Source organism: Phascolarctos cinereus, unplaced genomic scaffold (assembly GCF_003287225.1).
Source record: "Phascolarctos cinereus isolate Bilbo 61053 unplaced genomic scaffold, phaCin_HiC Scaffold_2;HRSCAF=192, whole genome shotgun sequence".
NCBI classification, from domain to species: Eukaryota; Metazoa; Chordata; class Mammalia; order Diprotodontia; family Phascolarctidae; genus Phascolarctos; species Phascolarctos cinereus.
The window spans coordinates 263,205,466-263,228,688 of NW_027555625.1; the positions used below are offsets into that span (position 1 = coordinate 263,205,466).

At 39.3% G+C, this 23,223-nt stretch overlaps 1 protein-coding gene across 4 annotated transcripts in view; it reads left to right on the plus strand.

Moving 5' to 3' along the window:
• The window catches only part of AK8 (adenylate kinase 8), a 156,722-nt gene that overhangs the window by 88,599 nt on the left and 44,900 nt on the right, over window positions 1–23,223 (plus strand). For all 4 annotated transcript variants that reach the window (XM_020973470.2, XM_020973469.2, XM_020973468.2 and 1 more), the window contains one exon: window positions 12,382–12,523. In XM_020973470.2, coding sequence (XP_020829129.1) covers window positions 12,382–12,523 — 142 coding nt within the window. The remainder of the gene's footprint in view (window positions 1–12,381; window positions 12,524–23,223) is intronic.

A 23,223-nucleotide genomic window follows, 5' to 3' on the forward strand; every position in this document is an offset into this window, starting at 1 on the left:
CTATGGCCTGAGTATATCAGAAAGTCAGATTAATTTCTTTGGAGAATTTCAGGGTATAACCAAGGCAGATCGTGGAAGGTAAAGAACATCTTCTGTTATTCCCTGGCCCTCCTAGACAATTCTATATGAATTCATTCTCTGTGCATTTCTGAGTAGGCTACTGGGGGCATGCAAGATATACCTTTGGCCAGCAGGTGGCAGTAAATAATAAACAAACAGTGGAAAGACCAGGTGATGGCAGGACTGCTGAGCCCCCTTGCTTGTCTTTTAGAGCTATAGGTGCTTGGAAAGACAGTCATGATTTCCAGTTACATCTGAGAAGAAGGCAGGCATGCACTGGCAACTGCCAGGAACCGATGCCACGCTTTGCGCACTCATAGTCTTTAAGAAATGAGTATGGATTAGATTTTCTTGAATTTCTTTGATGGTAATAGCAGGTGTCACCTAAAAGGGACCAACCTCATGTCTCTAAGCAAAGGCTGGGTGCTTTCTAGAGCTCCCTTTTCTCACTTTTAAGAAGCACCAGTTGGTTTGGGGTATTAAAAAGAAGACCCTATCACTACCATCTTTGACATTCTCCTATCCCATCGCTTCCCAAAAGATCTTACCAAGAATGGTAACCTGCCCAACTAGCTGCCTGAAGAGGACAGCATTCCCCAACTCAGAGTTATTAGTGAGGTACTGGGGGACACATAACCATTAGGTCTTTCAAGAAAAATATTTTATTTTTTAACACTATGATCACTTCCCAGGGATTATCGCCACCCCCCCTCAAGCAACAATAGCAACAGAACCGTCCCTTGTAACAACTGAGCACAATGAAACAAAGAGGAATAGACTCATTGATTGTGTCTGAAAATGCGTGCCTTATTTTATCCCTAAAATCCAGCCCCACTTGACTTCATGCCATCGGTCCTCCAGCGTCATGCTGGGTCACTGCCTCGATCAGAATCCTGAAGTCTTTCAGTGGAGTTTTCCTTGACATTATTGTGCTCCTTGTATTTTTCCCTTGGCTCGCACTGCCCAAGTTTTTTTTCTGAATTCTTCCTGTTTATCATTTCTTACAGCATGGCAATACATAACACATTCACGTGCAGCAGTTTGTTTGTTCATCCATTCCCCAACTGATAAACACTTGCATTTCCCCTGATTCTTTGCTCCTACAACAAAGTGCTGCCATAAATGTTTTTGTGTATAAGACTCTGCTTTGTTTTTAGCCTCTCTGTTGAAAGTGACTAGCAGTGGTACATTGATTATTTCATCTCCTTGTCACTGGGTGGGGAGGAGCATGGTTAAGTATTTAAGGGGCTGTCACATGAAGGGAAGGATTAGACTTGTTCTGTTTGGTCCCAAAGGGCAGAACCAAGGGCAATGGCTGGACATTGCACAGGGGTCAGTGTAGCAGAATGATGTGCCCCAGGAGGTGGTGGATTCCCCTTCCTTGGAGGTCCGCAAGCAGACGTTGGATGACCACTTGTTGGCTGTGTTACAACAGTGTATAGGTTGGACTAGATGGCCCCTGACGTCCTTTCCAGCTGTCAAATTCTGTGATTCCTCCCTCACCCCGACCAGCACCTATATATTTAGCAGCATAAAAATGAAATTGAGGCAGCCTTTAAGGGGACAAGAAGTCTCAAAAATGAAACTTGACAAGAGGGATTGTAGCAGAGGGAGGTACAGTTTTTTGAGAATTGTCAGATGGGAGCAGCCAGGAGGGTCATGAGCTAATTGTTTGTTGAATTGAATTAATCTAAATTCATATAGGCCCCAGGTTTGTTATAACACCAAATGACTGTTTTCTTGAGTCATTGCCCAGCCAGAGGAAAAGTTCGGGGTGGGTGGGGTGTTAGAAGAGAGAGGAGAAGGTAGTGTCCAGGAAGGGAAACAAGGTAATTTTGCCCAAATTCCTATACCTTGGGGATGGTATTTCCCCCTTTCTGTAACATTCCTTCAGGTCTCGGGTCCCCTCCAGCTCTAATGTCTAATTATTCTGCATCTAGAGGACACTCATTTGAAAGTAAGTGGGGGAGGAGGGGCTAGTTACAGACACTACAACAGATGGCAGCATGGTGAAACGTAAAGCCCACAGGTTGAGACTGCGGCAACCTGTGTGTGTCACTTTTGGAAGATCACTCTCCCTCTCTGGGCATCAGGATCCTTATACATAAAATTAGAGGGTTAGGCGAGATGGTTTCTAAGATGGTCCCTTTCTCACATTCTGTGACTTGGCATAGAGTGAAAAGGCAGAGCCCTTTCACAATCCGTCAGTTGTGGCATGTGGCGACCATCCCAGTGACCCTTTTTCCTCATTAGACTTCCAGCTGATCACTCCTGGTTTGGGGGGAACCCAGTCTTTAGGCACAGCCCTATTCCAGGCTGGATGGCATGCCTCAAGGACTCATTAGCCTCGATGATGATAAACTACATTAAGCCACTATTTAAATCAGTAACTGAGTCCATTAGGGAACAAGTGAATTGAAGTTTTAATTACTTTGAGGTCATTGTGAAGATTCAGGTCTTTCATGGAAGATCTTGAGCAAGCAAGTGAAGTCATCCAGTGTGGCCTCCTAAAATAATAGGACATTCACATCTTGCACTTTGCTAAATTTAGGGTTGACAGGACATTCCGGGGAGGTAGCCCTTAGCAGCAGCTAGTGCTCAGGGTAAGATGTTAACTGTCAAGCACTGAAATCAAGCCTTAGGCATCTGAATTAATGGTGAAAGACTTTAGACCCAAGCTGAAAAATCTCTATCTGAGAAGAGGATAAAGGCTAAATGGGCAGTATTATCAAGGGGACTTTAAACTTTTGGCAGAGCACAACAGCAGAGATCCTTTCCGAAAAGTGCATTTGTGCTGAACTGGCCAGCCAGATAGGGCAAGGTGGAAGAAATGAGTCGATAGCCTTCACAGGGAAAAAAAAGAGTTAGTTTTTTTAAAAAAGAGGCTGAAAGAGAGTAAAGGCACACTAACTGGAGATAGGAGAGGAGATAGATTTTTTTGGTCAGTTTAGCTAAATGCATGGTCTTCTCCAGGGCCGTATCCTGGGATCTCACATGTTTCAGGGAATTTTTCTAGAGGGTGAGAAGAAAAGCTCATTTGGCAAGAGTTTTTCCTCCACCTCAGACGAAACAGTTCAAGTCAGTGCACCCAGAGTCATCTATAATTTGCTTTAGCCTCTAGCAATATCTCCCACCCCTCTTCACCTCAACCCAGATAAGTGCCACAGAACTGCTCTATGGGGGAGCTCCCTAATGTTGTGTGAGAAAAATGTTAAACAGGAATTGCTTTGACTTTGCTTTTGTAATTCACCTAGCTCATCAGTTCATGCCACAATCTTTGGAGATCTTTAAGAACAGAGTAACAATCCACCTGTCAAGTGCTCTTTGGTGATGCACAGGTTGGAGGCTCTTTGCCCAAGAGCTTTAGCAAATACCCAGGGGTGGGGAATGTGGGGTTTACTTCAGAGTCAGAGTCAAACACACTGTATAGTTCAACCCGCAACTGAACAATGAATAGACACAGATAAGGGAAGTATATATGTTGGGGGAATGAGGTTAAGAAGAGTAGAACCATTTTTGCTTAGGTAAAGTAGCTATAGCACTCTTCTATCTATTATTGTCGTTCAGTCATGTCTGACTCTTCATGACCCCATTTGGGGTTTTCTTGGCAAAGATACTGGAGTAGTTTACCATTTCCTTCTCCGGGTCATTTTACAGGTGAGGAAACTGAGACAGACAGGGTTAAGTGACTTGCCCAGGGTCACACAGCTAGTAAGTGTCTAAGGCTAGATTTGAACTCAGGAAGATGTCTTCCTGACTTCAAGCCCAACACTATGCCACCTAGCTACCTTCATCTATAGGTAAGGGCTAGTATGAACTGCCTAGAATCCCGCTCCGAGACCTGAGATTTCACAGCCAGATTTGCCACCCAATGCATATGATTTTGATGTTTTATTCATGTTGATCTCAATAACCTTTATTTTCATAGTGGTTTCAGGTTTACGAAGCGTTTTCATCACAACAACCGTGTGAGATACACTAGAGAGTACATGTTGATTGATGTAAATTGATATCTATAGTTCAATGAATCTATGATCTCCTCAATGTGGGCACTCTCTCCGATGGTATAGGTCACAACCCATGCATATGTTTTTCATCCTGTGGGGTTCTTGTTTGTGTTCTTTTCTAAACCCTGTTCTATGGCTTCTGCCAATATCCTGGGGACTTTCACTGAGATCTCTTCACAAGACAGGGATATCGGCTCAACACTCAGGCTGCCAGCTTGTCATCTTGTACTCTTGCTCTGTCCATCACCATCATCCTAGCCTGCCTCCTTTTCCAGCCATCTTAGTGATGAACTCTTTTATACCAATCCTTGAATGCTTCTGGTAATATGTTGCAACCTCTTTACCCACATAATGCGTCTAGTCAGATGGCAGCCTTTGGATGACCTGCCGTTTTAATTCTTCATGGATTGTGCTATAAATGGGCATACTATGACCATATTTATTTGGGATCTGAGGCACAATATGATAGCACACAAATGCAGCAACGGCCCATTAGTGTCAATTTCTTTCATTCCATGGACATGAAGATTAAGGAGACTGGGAAAGATGTGTTAATAGGATCCAATCCATCCTTCCACTTAGACACCATATATTTGCTACATAGCACCTGCTAACCCTGATGTCATATGTCTAGAATATCTTACCTTAATTGGTTGAATTTCTAGCCATCTTTTAAAGTACAATTCACATGCCACCTCTTCCATGAGTTGTCCCCGCTACTCCCCCCCCCGAGTTGGTGATACACAGAGTGCTTGGTTTTGTGCCACAATCATGCAACTCTCAAGTATCATTGCATGCTATGCTAAATGTATAAGGAAGGGAAAGGAAAAAAGCACTAAGTGCCTGTGATGTGCCAGATGATATGCTAAGCACTTTATAAATAGGATCATATTTAATGAGAATAATGATAGTAAACATTTATATAGCACTTACTATATGCCAGGCACTGCACTAGTACTTAACAATTGTTATCTCATTTGATTCTCACAACAGCCTTGAGAGGTAGGTAGGTGCTGTTATTATAGTTTACATTTTACAGATGTGGAAACTGAGGCATACAGAGGTAAAATTATTTACCCAGGGTCACACATCTAGAAAGTGTCTGAGGCCAGGTTTGAATTCAGTTCTCTCTGACTCTGGGCCCAGTACTCTATTTACCACGCCCCCCAGGTGCCTCCAACAGTTAGTGACTGATCCTTCCTACTAGACTATGAACTCCATGAGGTCAGAGACAGTGTCTTACCTAAACGTTGTATTCTCCCCCTGTGCCTAGTGCAGGAGGTACTTTTAAAATGCTTGTTGATTGGTTGATGGAATGAGTGAATCCAGAAAGTTGGCATAAGATAGGCTATCTATGGGAAAGGGGCATTAATGAGGGGCAGTCTTGTATAGAGCAAAAAGCGAGTGACTAAGAAATAGGAGACATGGGTTCTGGTACCAATTCTGGTACCAATTCTGTGCTTCTAGGGAAATCAATGTTTTTTTTTTCAAAATTCTAATCTGTGTAAAACGAGGGGATTGAACCATGTGGTCTCTTAAGGGCTCTGATATCCTAATGTAACTTTTTTCATTGTTTTCTTATTTCTCTTCTCACAAGATTTTATTGTGTGGTTGCCTGAAGAGTACCTCTTAGTGATCTGCCCTACAAATACATGGAGACCTGAAAAGCATTTTGATCTTTGCTCAGTTTTTTTAAAAATTGACTCAAGCAGGTGGTGCATTATTTCAGCTCCCAGAAGACTTTGGTTTGAATCTCTTGCCTGGCCAATCATTTGCAGAGTGGGCTTGGATAAGTCACAGTTTCCTCATTTGTAAGGTGAAAGGAAAGAACTAGATGGTCTCTAACATCTTTTTTTGGTTCTGCTATCTTATGTTATTCTAATTCTTGAATATTAACAGAACAATATAGAGTATTTCTGCATGGAAAGAAGAACAGAAAAAGAGGGTTGTTTTTGAAATCATGAATTTATGACATGTCAACTTGTCCTTTAAAATCATTGCCCTGGTGTCTGTGCCTCCTTTTTCCTTCTATTCTCTTCTGTGTATTTTTAGATGATTCATTGATGCTCTTTTCCTTTTTTTTAAAGGGGGTTTACTCTCCCCTTCATCCCAAATAAAAAGCCTCCCTTGTAACAAAGAAGTATAGTTAATCAAAACAAATTTGTGTTGTACTGTTCATGTGTGAAAATGTGTCATATTCTGTACTATTAGTTGAATTATCAAAGTTTGATTTCTTTTTTAAAAATTCTTTTTGAAAACAAGAATTTTGTATATGCCTTTCCCAAATCCCCTCCCACCTACCATTGAACAATTTTTAAAACTGAAAAATAAGACCCTCATTCTGAATATGCATACTACAGCAAAACAAATTCCCATATTGGCCATGGCTAAAATGTATGTCTCATTCTACTGGGTTTTTTTTTTTTTGGTGAGGTAATTGGGGTTAAGTAACTTGCCCAGAATCACACAGCTAGTAAATGTTGTGTGTCTGGGGCCAGATTAGAACTTAGGTCCTCCTGACTCCAGGGCCAGTGCTCTATCCACTATGCCACCTAGTCATTCTATATTTTTAAGTTCTTCACATTTCTAGCAGGAGGTAGATGGCCTGTTTCATCGTTAGTCCTCTGGATTTGCATTGGTTTAGCCTTGCCTTGATTAGAGTTTCCAAAGTTGTATTTCTCTGTGTTGTTTTCATCATTAAATTTTTTCTCCTAATTCTACTTCTTTCACTCTGATTCAGTTCACAGAAGTCTTCATAGTTTCCTCTGAAACAGCCATTTAGTAATTTCTCATGGCACATTTTTATTCTATTATATTCATATATCATAATTTGTGTTGCAATTTCCCCATAGGTAGGTACTCCTTTGGATTTCCAGCTTTGGCTGTTATGAAAAGAAATGCTATAATTTTTTTTTGTATGTATAGGTCCTTTTCCTCTGATCTCTGGTGTACGGGACTAGGAGTTATATAGTTGGGTCAAAGGACAAGTATAGTTTGGTAACTTTTGAAGGCAGAGCTCCAAATTGTTTTCCAGAATTACTTGACTAATTTATGGCTCTACTCATGGTGCATCAATGTGCCTGTTTTCCCATAGCCCTTCCAGCATGTGTCACTTTCCACTTTTGTCATCCTGTACCCGTCTGATGGGTATGAGATGGAAGGTTTGAGTTTTAAACTGAAAGTTGTAGAGGGAATGGTAGCCCAGAGGGGCTTGAACCGGATGATTTCTCAAGTCCCCTAGCCAGCTAAAATGTATGGATTCTAGGATTCTGTGGTTCTATGATTCTATTCTAAGGCAACAAATGAGGAGAGTTTAAAAAGAAAGGAAAGAAGGAAGGAAGAATGAAAGAAAGAATTGCACTTAATATAGTTCTCCCACTAGGAAAGACAGTTGTCACCATTGTATTTGGAAGAACATTTTCACTTATATTTGAGATCATCTTTACAATCTGTTCTTACCTGCTTCTTTGTAATAGTCATGTAATGTCAGAGCTAGGACCTTAGAGGCTTTTGAATCTAACACCTCATTCTAAATATGAGGAAGGAAACAGAGACCAAGACTGGTCTAAGATTCATATAGTCAGCTACTTGCAGAGCTGGTATTATTAAAACTAAATTCAATTTTCAATAAGTATGTGGTAAGCGCCATCTGTGTACTGAAAACTTGACTGAGCACTAGAGATAAAAAGATAATAATGAAAGTTCTTGTGTTCATGAAGCTTATATTCTGAGGGAAACAAGATGTCCACAGACAATTCAATTTAAAAACAAACAAACAAACAAACAACTATACAAAGTATTGGACCTGACTGGCAGGTCCTCTTTCAATTACAATATCATGTTGCTTTCCTTTCACAATCCTCTTGGAACATTGTGGGTTCTGAGTTTTTAAAGTGAATGAAAGGTGATGTCAAGTCCTAAAAAATTGTAAGTGATCACCATTTAATATTTGTGGATTAGCACTAGGTTTAGACTCTTTATTGATTTTATAATTAAACTCCTTGAGTGGGGGGCTGGGACTTTGGTTTTTCCCTTTGTATCCAAAGCATCAGTACATTGCCTGGTACATAGAACTGAACTGAATTTAGTTGTGACGCAGTTCTTTCTAGCTTTTTTTTTTTTTTGCTTTTAGGCAATTGGGGTTAAGTGACTTGCCCAGGTCACACAGCTAGTAAGTGTCCAGTGTTTGGTCTGAGGTTGGATTTGAACTCAGGTCCTCCTGACTTCAGGCCCCGTGCTCTATCCACTGCTCCACTCAGCTGCCCCTCTTGCTAACCTTTAAAGAACCTCTATGATGATGGTGGCTATATTTAAATCAAGCAGCTGGTAGCCCAGTGGATAGAGCACTAGGCTGGGAATCAGGAAGACTCATCTTCTTGAGTTTAAATCTGGCCTTAGACACTAGCTGTGTGACCCTGAGTAAGTCACTTAACTCTGTTTCCTCATCTGTAAAATGAGCTAGAGAAGGAAATGGTAAACCACTCCAGTATCTTTGCCAAGAAAACCCCAAATGGGGTCATGAAGAGGTGGACATGACTGAAAAACGACCGAACAACAACATATTTAAATCAGTGCTATGAATGAAACATGTTGCTTCTTAAAACAAAGAGACCTTCTCTCAGTACAATCAGTGAGGGTCATGTTAAATTTGCTGTCTCCGTATTTCTTACACATATCCCCTTTCTTCTATTCCTGTTGTCACCTGTTAGAGTTCAGTCTCCTCCCAGGCCTCCCTGCCTCTAATCTAGCCCTTTCTCAGAGCCATCCTACATATAGTTGACAGCTTAACCTTGCTAGTGGGTAGCTCTGATTTCATTCCTCCCATCCTTATAAACCTTTGGTGGCTCCCCATTGGTGACTGGATTAGAGCTAGATGCCCTCATTTTACAATGGAGGAAACTAAGGCCCAGACGAGGGAGGAATCCCACATGCCAGTACAGGGCTCTTTCTGCTACCCCTCCTCCTGAACAGAAAGTACAGACTCCTTAGCCTGACGTTCAAGAACCACCAGAATTTAGCTCCAATCCTTTATCTCAGACTAATTCTGTTTCTGACAAATAAATTATTCACTGTTTTACAAATATCTCCCCAACCTCCCCATTTCTGTGCCCCTCTTTAGTGTTCCCTATGATTGTAACATCTTTTCCCCAGCTTCACCTATTGAAATAATAGCCAGCATTCAGGCCCAGCTCAAAGTACGTGAGCATTTTTTTTTGGCTGGTGCTTTTTGTTTACATATCACGTGCATTTCCGAATATATGCTTCCCTCCTTCCCCTATCCATCAAGCCTTCCTTTATAACAGAAATTTAAAAGAAACGTCAATTCAACAAGCATCAACCATGTCTGAAAATACAAGCAATATTCTCCACCCATAGTTCCCCATGTCTACCAGAAAGGGAGGGAGGTGCCCTTCCCCAGCCCTTCTCTGGTCTGAGCTTGGTCATTATCATTACAAAACATTCAGGTTTGTTTTTATTGTTCTTTGTGTTCCCATTGTTGTAAGGCCTCGATAAGCACTTACTTTTGATTTTCTTTTATATTGTATCAGGGAAGCTATGCATCTCTAAAGAAGGTGTGAAGCAGTCAGTTATAATAACTATATAGGAAACTATCTTCTCTTGAGAACTAATTTCACAGCAAACAATGGTAATATTTACCAATCATCTCTGAAAAATGAGTGCAAATTGCAGGGAATGCAGTGCAAATTGCTGGAACTCAGAACATCACCCACATAGGACATTTAATGAGTCTGGGGGAGAAGGTATAAATTTCAGGAAAATGTCAGTTGTGTCAATGTAAATAAGAGGTTTCAGTGTAATATTTCATTTTCTATATACGTTTCCTGTAGTCTTCAGTTATCCTTAAACATTGAATCTTGAGAAATAGTTGGTTCTAAATATGAATCAGAAAAGAATGTGAGGTGAAGACTAGAGAAAAGCAAGTTTTAGGAGATCATAGATTGACAAATAACATTTAAGAGAGTCTTGGAAACTGAGGTGGGTCATCCTGTGTGATGTGTCCCTTTAGAGAAAACCTATAGTGGCTGGCCAATGCAACCTGACACACCTGAAACTGCGGCCAACTTGTTAAATAATTGTATGCCAGTTCAGGGGATCCCCCACCTAATTGAAAAACAGAAAGCTTGTTAACACAGTCTCATCTGTGGGCTTGCTACAGAACTCCCTTGTGCTTCTCTGAACACCATTGAAAGTGTTGGGAGAACTTTCATAGTATAGCTTTATAGAACTCCAGTGGGAGGATGGATAAAGCTCACATTCAATGTTCTTACTGTTCTGTGATTAATTTTTCCAACCCACCCTCACCCCTCTTGCTTCTCTGGCATTCTCACCTGTGTTTGCATCTGGCTATTCGTGGGCATGAGTTTGCAGAGATTCTGGTTTTAGGTATATGCCTTTGAATTGAATGCTTACGGTTCTGATTATGGAAACAATTGCCTTCTCTAATGCTAAATTCATCCTGCTTCCATAAATGCTTAGAATTATGAGAGACGTATTAGTAGTGTGAAAATATTGTGTGGCATAAAGAAAAAAAAGCACTGGATTTGGAGTTGGAGGATTTGGCTTCACGTGCCATCTCTGCTACTTATTAGCTGCTTGACCTTTGGCAAGTTACTAGGCTCTCTCTTGCGCTCTCTCTCTCTCTCTCTCTCTCTCTCTCTCTCTCTCTCTCTCTCTCTCTCTCTCTCTCTCTCTCTTTCTCTCTCTCTCTCTCTCTCACACACACACACACACACACACACACACAGAGTTTGGGTTGTTTTGAGCATTAAATGAAGTGATATATGTAAAGTGCTTTATAAACCTGTAAGGATTATATAAATTTTAGCTATTATTGTTGTTGTTACTTAACCTCTCAGGTTAAGTTTTTTCATCTGTAATTTGAGAGGCAATATGTTGCAGTAGTTAGAGAGCTAATCTCTGAGTTAGGAAGACCTGGCTTCAAATCCTGCCTTTGAGACATATTAGCTATGAGACTGATTTCATGTAAGTGAATATTTTACATGGCAAAATAATACCTTTAAGCATATGACAGTGTACCAGACAGCATAATCTTTATTCTCTAAATTAAGGAGGAAAGTATTGCCATTTCTCTGATTTTTCTGTAATTAAAAGTATGGTAAACATTTACATGATTGTGCATTGTGCATCATGGTGCCATACTGGAAATTATTCTTTTTAATTTTTTTTCAGTTGCAAATTTTCTTCCTTTTTCCACCCCCTCTTCCATTCTTTGAGAAGACAAGAAATAAGATACCCATTATACATAAGAAGTCATGTAAAACATTTCCGTATTATTCATGTTCCAAAAAAAAGCAAGAAAAATAAGGAAAGGGGGAAAAATATACTTCAGTCTTTATCAGTTCTCTATCTGCAAGTGAATAGCATTTTACATCATCAGTCCTTTGGAGTTGTGGTAGATCATTATATTGATCAGTTGCTAAGTCTTTCACAGTTGATTAACTTTACACTATTGCAGTTACTATGTAGATTGTTCTCCTGATTTTGCTCACTTCACTTTCCATCAGTTCATATAAATCTTCCCAGGTCTTTCTGAGACCATCCCCTTCATCATTTCTTACAACACAATAGTTAGTATTCCATCATATTCATATACTACAACATGTTCAGCCATTCCCCAATTGATGGGTTTCTAATTCTTCACCAACACAAAAAGAGCTGCTATAAATATTTTTGTGTATATAGGTCCTCTTTCTTTTTCTTTAATCTTCTTGGGGTATAGATCTACAAACTTGAAATGGTTGTAAGTCTTTTAAAAATGAATGACATATATTCCTACCCTGAAGGAGGTGTATAAGCAAACCAAACACGCTAGAAAAAACTTGAAAACTATTACAAAGCAAAACAGATAGTTGAAAAAGCTTTGAAATCAGTCAACAGATCTAAATATAAATCTAAACTTGAAGTACCTGAGGGAAAAACTAAGCAGTATAAAATACAGACTCTACCCTCAGTTTAATTGAATAGAAAGGTATATATATATATTCATATAAAGTCCAGCCACCCTTTCGTGGGAGACTGCTATATATAAAGCCCTGTGCTATTCACTTAGGAGAATAGGAAGCTGGTCATTATAATTTCACAGCATTCAATTTGGATTGTTTGGTTGTGGTTGTTTTTTTCCATTTAAATTGCTGTAGTCAATGTGTATATTGCTTTCCTGGTTCTGCTTACTTCATTGTGCATCAATTCACATAAATCTTCCAAGAGAGATTTCATAAACTCAGTTTTTTACTTTTGTCCAAAACACGGTTTCATTTTTTTCTCCTTCTAGTTCCTGATCAAATCATCATAAGAGTCCTGATAAACCGTCTCAGTAAACAGGATTGCATTCGCTGTGGATGGGTGCTTCACGGTTTCCCTCAAGACTTAAATCAAGCAACTCTCCTGGATAATGCGGGATTCATGCCCAACAGGTACACTATTGGTTGTAGCAAGAATTTTTGAAGCTTGGTAAGTGAGTGTCTCCATGACTGGACTTCCCTGCAGTTTGGGATGCAGCATTTTGATCTAGAAGAGACTTTATAAATGACCAAGTTAAAACATTGTCATTTTACAGATGAGGAAGCTAAAGTCCAGAAGACATGACTGGCTCAGAGACACACAGGTTGAAAGTGATGGAGTCAGGCTTTGAACCCATGTTTTCTGACTCTAAAACTAGAACTAATTATACTTTCCGATGCCCACTGGAGAGCTGTCATAGAATATTTTCATCTACTTCATGTTAATGAGTTTTCAGTGCTTTCTGCGTGTTGAGTTCTGTTCCTTCTCTGCAAAGATACTGAGGAGGATCTTGTAGCTCTTATGTCTTCCTATAGTACAGAGCACTGGACTTAAGACTTTAGAAGACCTGGATGTGAAATCTAATTCTTCCATTTACTACGTGTGTGACCTTGGGTGAATCACTGAACCTTTCTGAGCTTCAGTTTTCTCATCTATAAAATAGATGCAATAACCTTTGTCTATTTCACAGGATTATTGTGAAGATCCAACAAAATATGTGAAAATTCTATGGAAATTGTGAAATACCACCCAAGTAGGAAGTATGATTAGTACTTGGATTCACAGAATAGAATAGAAAAGATCTTAAACATTATCTAGTCTAGTCCCTTCATTTTACTTACAAGGAAACGGAAGCCCAGAGCGATAAAGGGATTTCTATGAGTCTTCCATTAGCGCACATTGCAACACCCCCACTCTCCCCCACTCCATCCCCACCCGCATAATTTAGCAGGCAATTTAGTGAGTTTCTGTGTCCAAAAAATCCTCACCTACTGGCCAACTTAGTTAGACTAAAGTTCTTGAATGATACAGTACCTAGATAGGCTCACACTCAAAGCTTTCCTGTGTTGGTAAGATGTAAGACCCTCAATAACTTGTGTTCTGTTGGTATAGCCTGGGAAATACCAAGGTCACTTCCACCCTACCATGAGGTAAGTATCGGAGTAAGACTTTAGTGGAGCAATGCTAATAATAATAATGAGGAGGAGGAGGAGGATAATAATACTATTCAGGAGAATTCAACCAATAAATTATATTAGAACTGGACCGTCATCACAGAATGAACTGTTGCTCATAATCACGTAGATTTAACAAGGATCTAAAAAAACCTTGAGATCAAGATTTTAAAACTTTCAAAATATAAAGCAGTACTTATAACACACTTAAAGTGCTATATAAATGACATTATTATCAGAGACCTCTTAGAAGAGATCAAAATCCTGTGGGAACAGGATGAGGTGAATAGCATTACTCTTGTCTGTCTGCTACTGGTGTTGTATCAGGAATGCTTTCAGTGAGCTTGCAGAGGATGAGCTTACATTTTAATAATTTTATTCAACTACAAAAAGCTATCATTTTTTCCACCAGTGCACTGATCTATAGAATATCAAATATAAAAGAATAATAGCAGGATATCAACTGGTCCTGGGACCATTTGTACCCATGAGATGAGAAAAACTACAACAATAACAACAACAAGAATAATAATGATAATGATGATGGGTAGCTTTCATTATTTTTTTCTTTCTTATCCTTAGGTTTGGCTCTCACTCTTCTTTTGTGCTTAATCCCAAAGCTTTGACCATATCTTTTCTGAGTTTGTTCAATCAATGAACAAATTAGTGAATGCATTTGTTATATACATTGTTAATCAATGTGCATTTAGTTGTTTTAATTCAGTCTTGCAGGTAAATTCTTAAAATTACTGGCTTACAAAAATGGACCAGCCTATCCTTTCCCTTAATTTGCTAAACTATAAATTAATCACATCAACATTCTCTATTACTGGCCCACTACAAGTGGTCACTCACTCTTGGCATGCGGAGTCATAGAATTATGGATTGTTAGAGCTGGAAGGGATCCTGAAGTCATCCTGCTCCTTTTACAAACGGGAGAAATGAAATTACTTGCTCGAGCACACATAGCTGGCTGGTGTTAGGGACCTTACTTCTTACAACATCACTTTAAATTTTTTGCCTAATATCAGCCTCCACCCACTCAATTCCTTTTTCTATTCAAAAATATTTATTAAGCATTCCTTAGGTTATGGTATTAAATGAATTAAATAAGTAAGATCCTTGCCCTCTAGGATTATATGACTGAACAGGCAGCATTATCACAGAGAAAATCATAATGGAGGCTAAAGGAATATGGAATAAATGTAGTTTTAGTTAGCTTCTAGCTATTTTTCTTTTATCTTTCAATATCAGTACAATGTATTCCTTTCTTTTATTTGAAAAACTTCCAGTTAACTATCTTATCCTGGTATTGTAGTAGCCAGGACTAAATTGTAGCTGCTGTCTCATTAGAACTCTGTAGTCGATATCTACCTCATAGTTCTTAAAGTAATTCTCAAGTATACTATATTCAAACAATATTCTCATTTCTAAAATGGGAAAATTCTGCCTAAGGTTGACTGACTTTTCCAAGATTCTGTGCTCAGGAGTGGAGAGCTCAGAATAGAACACCAAGTTATTATTACTATTAATATTACAGTATGCTATCACAGTGCAATGTAAGTGTTTTTTAAAAATATTTTTCTAAGCATTTTCACATGCATTAATTCATTTGATCCTCAAAGCAGCAGTCAGGACAATTGTTGGAGTAGCATTTAACTTAGCCTGCCTCATGACATTTCTTGTACTGTTATTTAACTTTCTGTACATGTCTTGTCTCCTCAACTAAATTGTAAGGTTCCTGAGAAGCTGGGCCAATGTGTCATACTTTTTTGTATCTCCCATAGGGCCGTGTTTTTTGCTATTCTCGCTCTCTTTTCCCAATAACAATGTCCCCATTCTTATTCTGGAGCACTTTGCCATAGATTACAGTAATTCATGTCAAATATCCTGTTGTTCTTGCCTCCTTATAATTTAAACTTTGCTGGCTCTCCCCATATCAGTCCTCATTCCTCTCTGGCTTCCATAATAACTCCCAAGCAATGTTGCTTTCTGGGCTTTTGTTCACTGTTAAAATTGGCCCTCTTATTAACCTTTAACATGAGTTGTGAAATTCTGGAGCTATGATTTCTGTGAGACCACAATACCTTTTTTGTTCTGTTCCTACGCTGGATGAGTAATCTCATCATGACCGGACTGTACCTTATTTTAAGTGCATGAAATGTTTGGGGATGAAAGGCGCTTTGGATATATTCAAGACAATCATACCTGTAGAAGAAGCAAATGAATCAATGTGGGCTGGAGGAGGTATGTGTTACCAACTTTCCAAACCCCAGGTCAAAATGTTATATTTGCTGAGCCCCGCATACTATGCTAGCTTCAAAGAACCAGGCCTGCTGTTTGGGGTGGAGTATTTATTTTTAAATGGACAAGAAAGCACTTCACAAATATGACTTTGATTTAATTTAGGCTTGCAAAGAGCCCACTCGCCCAGGTAGTAAGGATTGGTGCCCGGAGAATTAGTAAGGAATAGCAACTTAATTTATTTGACCTCAGAGCAGAAGGAAGGCAGATACATTTTAAAATATTCACTTACAACCCTGATTAATTCATATGTTTTGTGTTTAATCATTCTTCTACATTTCTCTCACATTGCTCAGAGAGTGCTTTCTCTTTCTTGTCTTTTCTCCCTCCTTCTCCTGTCTCTGCCCCACCCAAACATATGCTTTAAATTAAACATTTCCTGATTAATCCTGCAGACAATTTTTTTGCCATAAAATCTTGAAGTCCAGTTATAGACTGAGAAAAAGAGAGATTCGAAAATCAAACCACCCACCCTGGGAAAGCACATTAGGGCTATAATTCTGGTTGAGGTGTGATGCCAATTATAAAACACTCTAGCTGTGGTGTTGCTGTTTTTGACACCAGGAGGAAATCTTGACAGAATTATAGCCTAGAAATCAATCTGGGAATAGGATACAGAAATCTATAACTCAGATATGAAAACAATCTACAAAGGCTCATTTTTAGGAGGGTTCGGTTGATGAAATTAGATTAAAATAAATTTACATATATATATCAAGTTTATTATTAAAATATACTCACACTAGTAAACAGAATTATTGGTGAAAGGGTAAGCCACTCTGTGTATTGGATTCCAAAGCAGACCTCTTTGGCTTATCAGAAAACAGAGTTATTGTCTACTTGTCACAGTATAAATCTCTTTCTTAGCGCTAATAAATGGATACTGTTCAAATGCTATGTTTTGTCTGACTCCCGCTGCATAAACCCAATGCACATAATCCTAAATTATATACCATTGAGCAGTATCAATCTCTTGATTCCAACATCATACAGTGAAGGGAACAAACCAGGTAATTGATGGCAGAAAAGAAGGGGGGAAAAGTTATTTGAGAACAAACAATATGGGCTATAAAGTTTGTTAAAACACAGTAATAATGATATAAAAAAATCCACTGCTTCATCCAAAATTCTGCCCTCTGCCTAACAGGAAAATAATTCATTTCATGCTGCAAATTTGAAGCATGGTATTTTCCTTTAGAATTAATATTTACCATAGAAAGAGAATAGAGTTCAGATTGACATCAGTAAGTTTGCCATGAACCAGACAAAAATGTCATCTTGCCTCCTTTATGTCTGTGGTACGAGGAGGCAAACTCGTTTTGAAAATCCTCCCTGTTGCTGAAGTTGCTGGGTATCTGGATGTGATCTTAATTATGTTGAATTATGGAAGCCTTTAAGGTGAATGAGAAACCAAATCTCTCTGATAGTCTCTGAGTGATGGTGGCACATGGTGGGGACATTAAAAAGAAAGAAAGAAAGAAAGAAAAGGACCATTAAAACCTCTCATGTCAGGAGGTTGCAAGAATTGGATGGTTAAAATAAAAGACTCTGGTTTACTTATGTCAAGGTTTAACAGAGACTTTCATCGACAGCAGGTACAGAATCCTGTTTATTTTAGTTCAGCAGGCATGGCTGCGAAAGTACCTGGGTGAAAAATAGAAAGGAGTCATGCAGTACAAGATATATATAAAATGCTAGATGAGTTTATGACAGCCAAATACAGCAGAGCGCTACCAGGCATTTTATAATTGTTATTTTCCTTAAAATGGCTCTTTCTCCCCACTTTCTTTTTTTTTTTTTTGTGGGTCTAAATAAATCCCTCAAGGATGACCATTTGGACTAGCTAATTTGTGTTCCAAGCACCCTGGTTCAAAATGGAAATTGCAAAATGGAAGAGGCTAAGACAGAGTTGGTTGTGCCCTAAAAGGACATCCCAAGTAAGACAGACATGCAGCTCCACACCCACATTTGCTGGGGAACTTTATCTTCATTGTCACTGGGAAAACTGTGACAGATCTCTTGTCATTAGGTTTGCCTCCTAGACTATGCCAGGGTTATTTCAGTCCTCACTAAACAAAAAGACAGTTATCACAAACAGCCTGCTGGAGAGCAGAACTGGTGTCTACATGGAAGGGCTGCCTCCAAGGGAGAGACAGTGTTGACAGCAAGTCAAACGCTGGCAAATTCCAACCATCTAAAAGATCCTGAGTATTGTCACCTCACCTACGGACCCCTGCAGTGGGGAATCGCACACCAAAGTGGGCTGTGGGTTTTGTGCCTCTCGACAGATAAGGGAGTCTGAAGGCCCTTTAGGTAACTGGAGCTACATTCCCCAAATGAACTTTCATTCAGAACCTTGTATAAGCAACAATGAATGGCTTCTGAAATATTGGGTAAATAACACTTGGGGTCATAGGATAATAAGGTGTAGAGCTAGGAGGTAAAGATCATCTAGTCTACTCCATTCCCTATTTAAAAGCAAAACATAAAGATAACCACTACAAAAATGCAAATAATAAAACAAACCAAATGAAAAATGATCTTACATAAAACCATTAGCATTTAGCAAGATAGAACCAAATAAATTACTCAACGAAAAACCAGTTTTTAAAAATGTTTTTTTGTTCTGTGTCCCTCTCCAGGGCCATCTGAAAATCTACTACTTCAGGACATCTTGTCTTTCTTCCTTAAAAAAAAAAAAGTAGAATTACAGTCAGTGTGTGTACAGTTCTCATTCTGCTGAGATCACTTTGTACCACCTCATATAGGTCTCTCCATATTTCCTTGCACTTTCCATATTGATCTTTTTTATGGTACCATAATATTCTGTTAAACTCATATACCATAATTTATTCAGCCATTCTCCAATTGTTGGATATATGGTTTCCATTTTTTGCTATTAGGAATATAACAGCTATGAATATTTTTGTAGAGCTGGGTTCCTTTTTCCCTTATTGTAATATTGTAGACTAAAATCCTTGCAACGGAATCACTGGGTTAAGAATGGGCCAGTTTTCTGACTCTTCCTGGCAACCTTGTTGCTTTCCAAAGTGTTTCCACCAGCCAACTAACCAACAAACAAGCATTTATTAAGTGCTTACTGTATTCCAGGCACTGTGCTAAGTGCTGAGAATACAGAGAGGAAAATGAAACAGTCCTGATTCTCAGAAAGCTTTTCTGGGGATAACAACATGCATACTCATGTTATTACCTCCAACGGAACACAAGGTAATTTGGAGGGGGAGGAGGCTTCAGTAGCTGTAGTAGCCAGAAAGTTCACGAAAGGGCCCCTATGGAAGGTGGTGTTCGGGTTAAGCAGTGATGGAAGAGGCAGAGGTGAGGAGGGAGAGCATTCCAGGTATGGAGGGCAGCCCAGGCAAAGGCATGAAGATGGATGATGGAGGATGGTGTGTAAGAAACAATAAGAGGAAGAGGGAATAATAAATAACTAGGCTAGAAAAGTAGATTAGAGTCGTATTGTGAAGGCCTTTTGATGTCCAACAGAGCAGGTTCATATTTGATAAGATGATAATTATGTGTAATAGTATATGAATATTTATGTAATTATGTATACCACGTTATTTATAATAGTCACATATAGAATACAATGATGTATGATCATAGTAATATTGGAGAGTAAAATTGGAGTTTATTGAGCAGAGCAATAGGATGGTTAGACCTGTGCTTTAGGAATATCACTTTGGCAGTTGTGTGGAGGATAGATTAGAATGGGGAGACCTGAAGTAGGGATATCCATTAGAAAGCTACTGTGAGATGAGCAGGGCCAGGATGATGGCTGTGTGAGCAGAAAAAAGGAAATAGATGGGAGAGATGTGGTGGGGGTAGAAACAGCAAAATTTGGCAATTGACTGGATGTGTGGGGTGAAGGGAGAATGAGGAGTTGAGGATGATGCCAAGGCTGCAAACCTGGGTGAATGGAAGCATGTCGGTCTTCTTGATGGCAATAGTGACATTCAGAAGAGGAGGGGAGAGGAGGAGCTTGCGGGAAAAGAAATCGCTTCTGTTTGGGGCATGTTGGGACTGAGATGCCCACAGGCCATCCATTTGGAAAGGTCCAATATGCAGTTGGTGATGTAGGATTGATGTTCACTTATGTATTATATAGGGTATGCTTCTCTGCAGCCCCACGGACACTTAATTTATAATATTCTTTTAACCAGCGTAATAGGTACAAGATGATACACTGAGATTATTTTTATTCCTTTATTTTATAGATGAGGAAGATTCAAGGTCAGATCCTTTGAACCCAAATCCAGTGTGGCTATGAAATTCACTCTGCCATTCATTCATCAACTGTTTCTTAAGCACGAGAAAACACGACACAAATCCTACCTTCATAGAACTTACAGTTAGTAGGGGAATAACATTTTAGAAAAATAGATGAGCATAGTATATGACATTACATTACAGGAGAACTCCAAAACAAAACAATATGTGAAGTCCAAGGGGGAAGGTCATTACCAGCCAGAATGACATTGCAATTGGTCTTTAAAGGATGAATAGGGATCGAACAAATAAATGGTGGGATGTAAGCATAGCAAGCTGAGTGAACAATGCTACAGAAGTGGGAGAGTAAAGGGCATGTTTTGGAGACAGAGGTGGATTGGCTTGGCCAGTCTTTTGTGGAGCTGTTTATCTTTGAGAGAGCGAGAGCGAGAGAGAGAGAGAGAGAGAGAGAGAGAGAGAGAGGAGAGAGAGGGAGAGGGGGAGAGAGAGAGAGAGAGAGAGAGAGAGAGAGAGAGAGAGAGAGAGAGAGAGAGAGAGAGAGAGAGAGAGAGAGAAAAAGAGAGAGAGAGAAGGGATGGTCACTGTTTCCTCCAAATTGATTCCAAAACAGATGATTGTTACTGTTTACTGAAGCAAGTAAGTTGAATCACACTGTGGCTTAGGGGATCAGACCTATTAGAAACACATATATTAATTTGTTAAATCATTGTTAGGAAGATTATTATTAGGAGGCAGCCAGGTGGCTTAGTGGATGGAGCTCTGGGCCTGGAGTCAAGACAACCTGAATTCAAATCCAGCCTCAGACAGTTCCTAGCTGTGTGATCCTGGGCAAGTCACTTAACCTCTCTTTGCCTCAGTTTCCTTATCCATTAAATGAGGATAATAATAGCACCTACTTCCCAGGGTGGTTGTGAGGATCAAATAGATAATAATTGTGAAGTGATTAGCACAGTGCCTGACATATAGTAAGTACTATATAAATGTTAGCTATTATTATTATTGACCGACATGGTTTCCCTTCCCCATACCAACCATGAATGCTAACCAACAAAAAAAGCTTGAGGATTTATATACCTTTCTGGGGACTTCTAGAGAATTTCAGGCAGTTATCTATAAATATATATCTTGCATTATAATACCAAACTCAAGGACAGAGTATTTATTTAGCAGAAATAGAAAACAAGTCAAAGATTAATTTGTGATGTTAAATCATATAACATTAAACTAACATAAAAGCTCAAGGTCTCCAGGATAAGATAAAAGTATTGAAAGCAAAGGAGATTCAAACAACTTCAAAATTGTTACAAGAGGATGTCTTTGTATCTGTACTCTTATTACTAGACTAGTCTAGTACTGTCATTTAGTACATGGGCAATTAATCTTGATTCTGCAACCAATGGCTTAAGTTATTTTAATGGTATTATAGCCTTTTAGAGCAGCTAGGTGGGGCGTAGTGGATAGAGTGCCAGGCCTGGAGTCAGAAAGACATGTACATCAGTTCAAATCTGGCCTCAGACACTTACCAGCTTATAACCCTGGGTAAGTCACTTAACACTATTTGCCTCAGTTTCCTCATCTGTTAAATGGGAGGGAGAAGGAAATGGCAAAGCACTCTAGTATCCTTGCCAAGAAGACCCCAAGTGGGGTCATGACTGAACAATAATGACGACAACAGCCTTTTGATTCAATGCTACCTGTAATTTTGACATTCACCTTCTACTTCTTCACTATCTTTTCTTGGCCAAATGCTGTCCTCTCTGAATCTGTTTCCTTTTTAAAAAAGTGAGGGTGGGGAGCAATAATGATACTTATATGACCTCTCTTAAAAGGTTGTCATTGGGAAGGTGATTCATAAGCCTTAAAGCATTATATAAACATTAATTTTTCTGGTGGTGACATAAAGAAGATTTCTTTTCCTCTTCCCAGCTGCTCTTTCTCTTGAGCACTGGCTCACACTCTCTGTGGTTGGGTCAAACTGGCCTTCTAGCTGTTCCTGCTGCAGGACATTCTGTCTCCTGTCTTCCTGCCTTTGAACAAGCTCTGCTCCGTGTTTGGAACGCTCGACCTCCTCACCTCTGTCTCTTGGAATCTCTAATTTCCTTTAAAGCTCAGCCCAGTTGCTACCTTCTTTCTACATGATCCTGGTCTCTCTAACTACCAATGTGGCTTCCCCCTCCCCACCCTCAATTACCTTGGATTTATTTTGTATTTGCTTATGTGTGTACCTGTACACGTGTCTGGCCTTTTGTTGCTCTAAGAATCTCTGCTGGGTGTCTTCTCATCAACAGACAAGTAAGCCAGAAGTCACATTAGACCTATCAGTGTGTAGGTTGTTCATGTTGAATATAGATTTTAAAATACCACAGTTAGGAAGTAATTTGGCCCAATATAATCCTTTGAACAAAAACATTTGGAATTGTATGTTAATGATTTCTTTTACATACTACCTCTATGTAGTAGTTCAGAAAACCAAGTGTGGTCTTTTATGTCTTGTACTCAAATACTAAAAGGCCAAATACACAATTTAGAAAAGAAAAATGGGTCTATTACAAGTTTGTATCCATGATTAAGAAGCATGAAAATGGTTATTTATTAAAATAAAGCTTCTATTGTGGCTACTGAAATCCACTCTAATGTAATGGAGATAAAACTGTCTATGGGGCAGCTTGATGGTACAATGGATAGATCATCGGACCTGGAGTCAGGAAGACTCATCTTCCTGAGTTCAAATCTGGCATCAGGCACTTAACTAGCTATTTGATCCTGGGCAGGTCGCTTAACTCTGTTTGCCTCAGTTTCCTCATCTGTAAAATGAGCTGCCTAAGGAAATTGTAAACCTCTGTAGTATCTGTGCTAAGAAAACTCCAACTGAGTTCACAAAGAGTCAGACATGACTAGAAATGACTCAACAACAATAAATAAAACTAGCTAATGTAATGGAGATACCCTTTATTTCTTGGGTCACAGGACCGTAGATGATGATATATGTAGAGTTGGAAGGGAACGCAGAATTTCAACTAGCCCAATTCTCCTCATCAGAGGAGGAAGCTGTGGCCCAAGGAGGTGCTAAGATTTGCACAAAGCCACACAGGTAGTAATTATCCAAT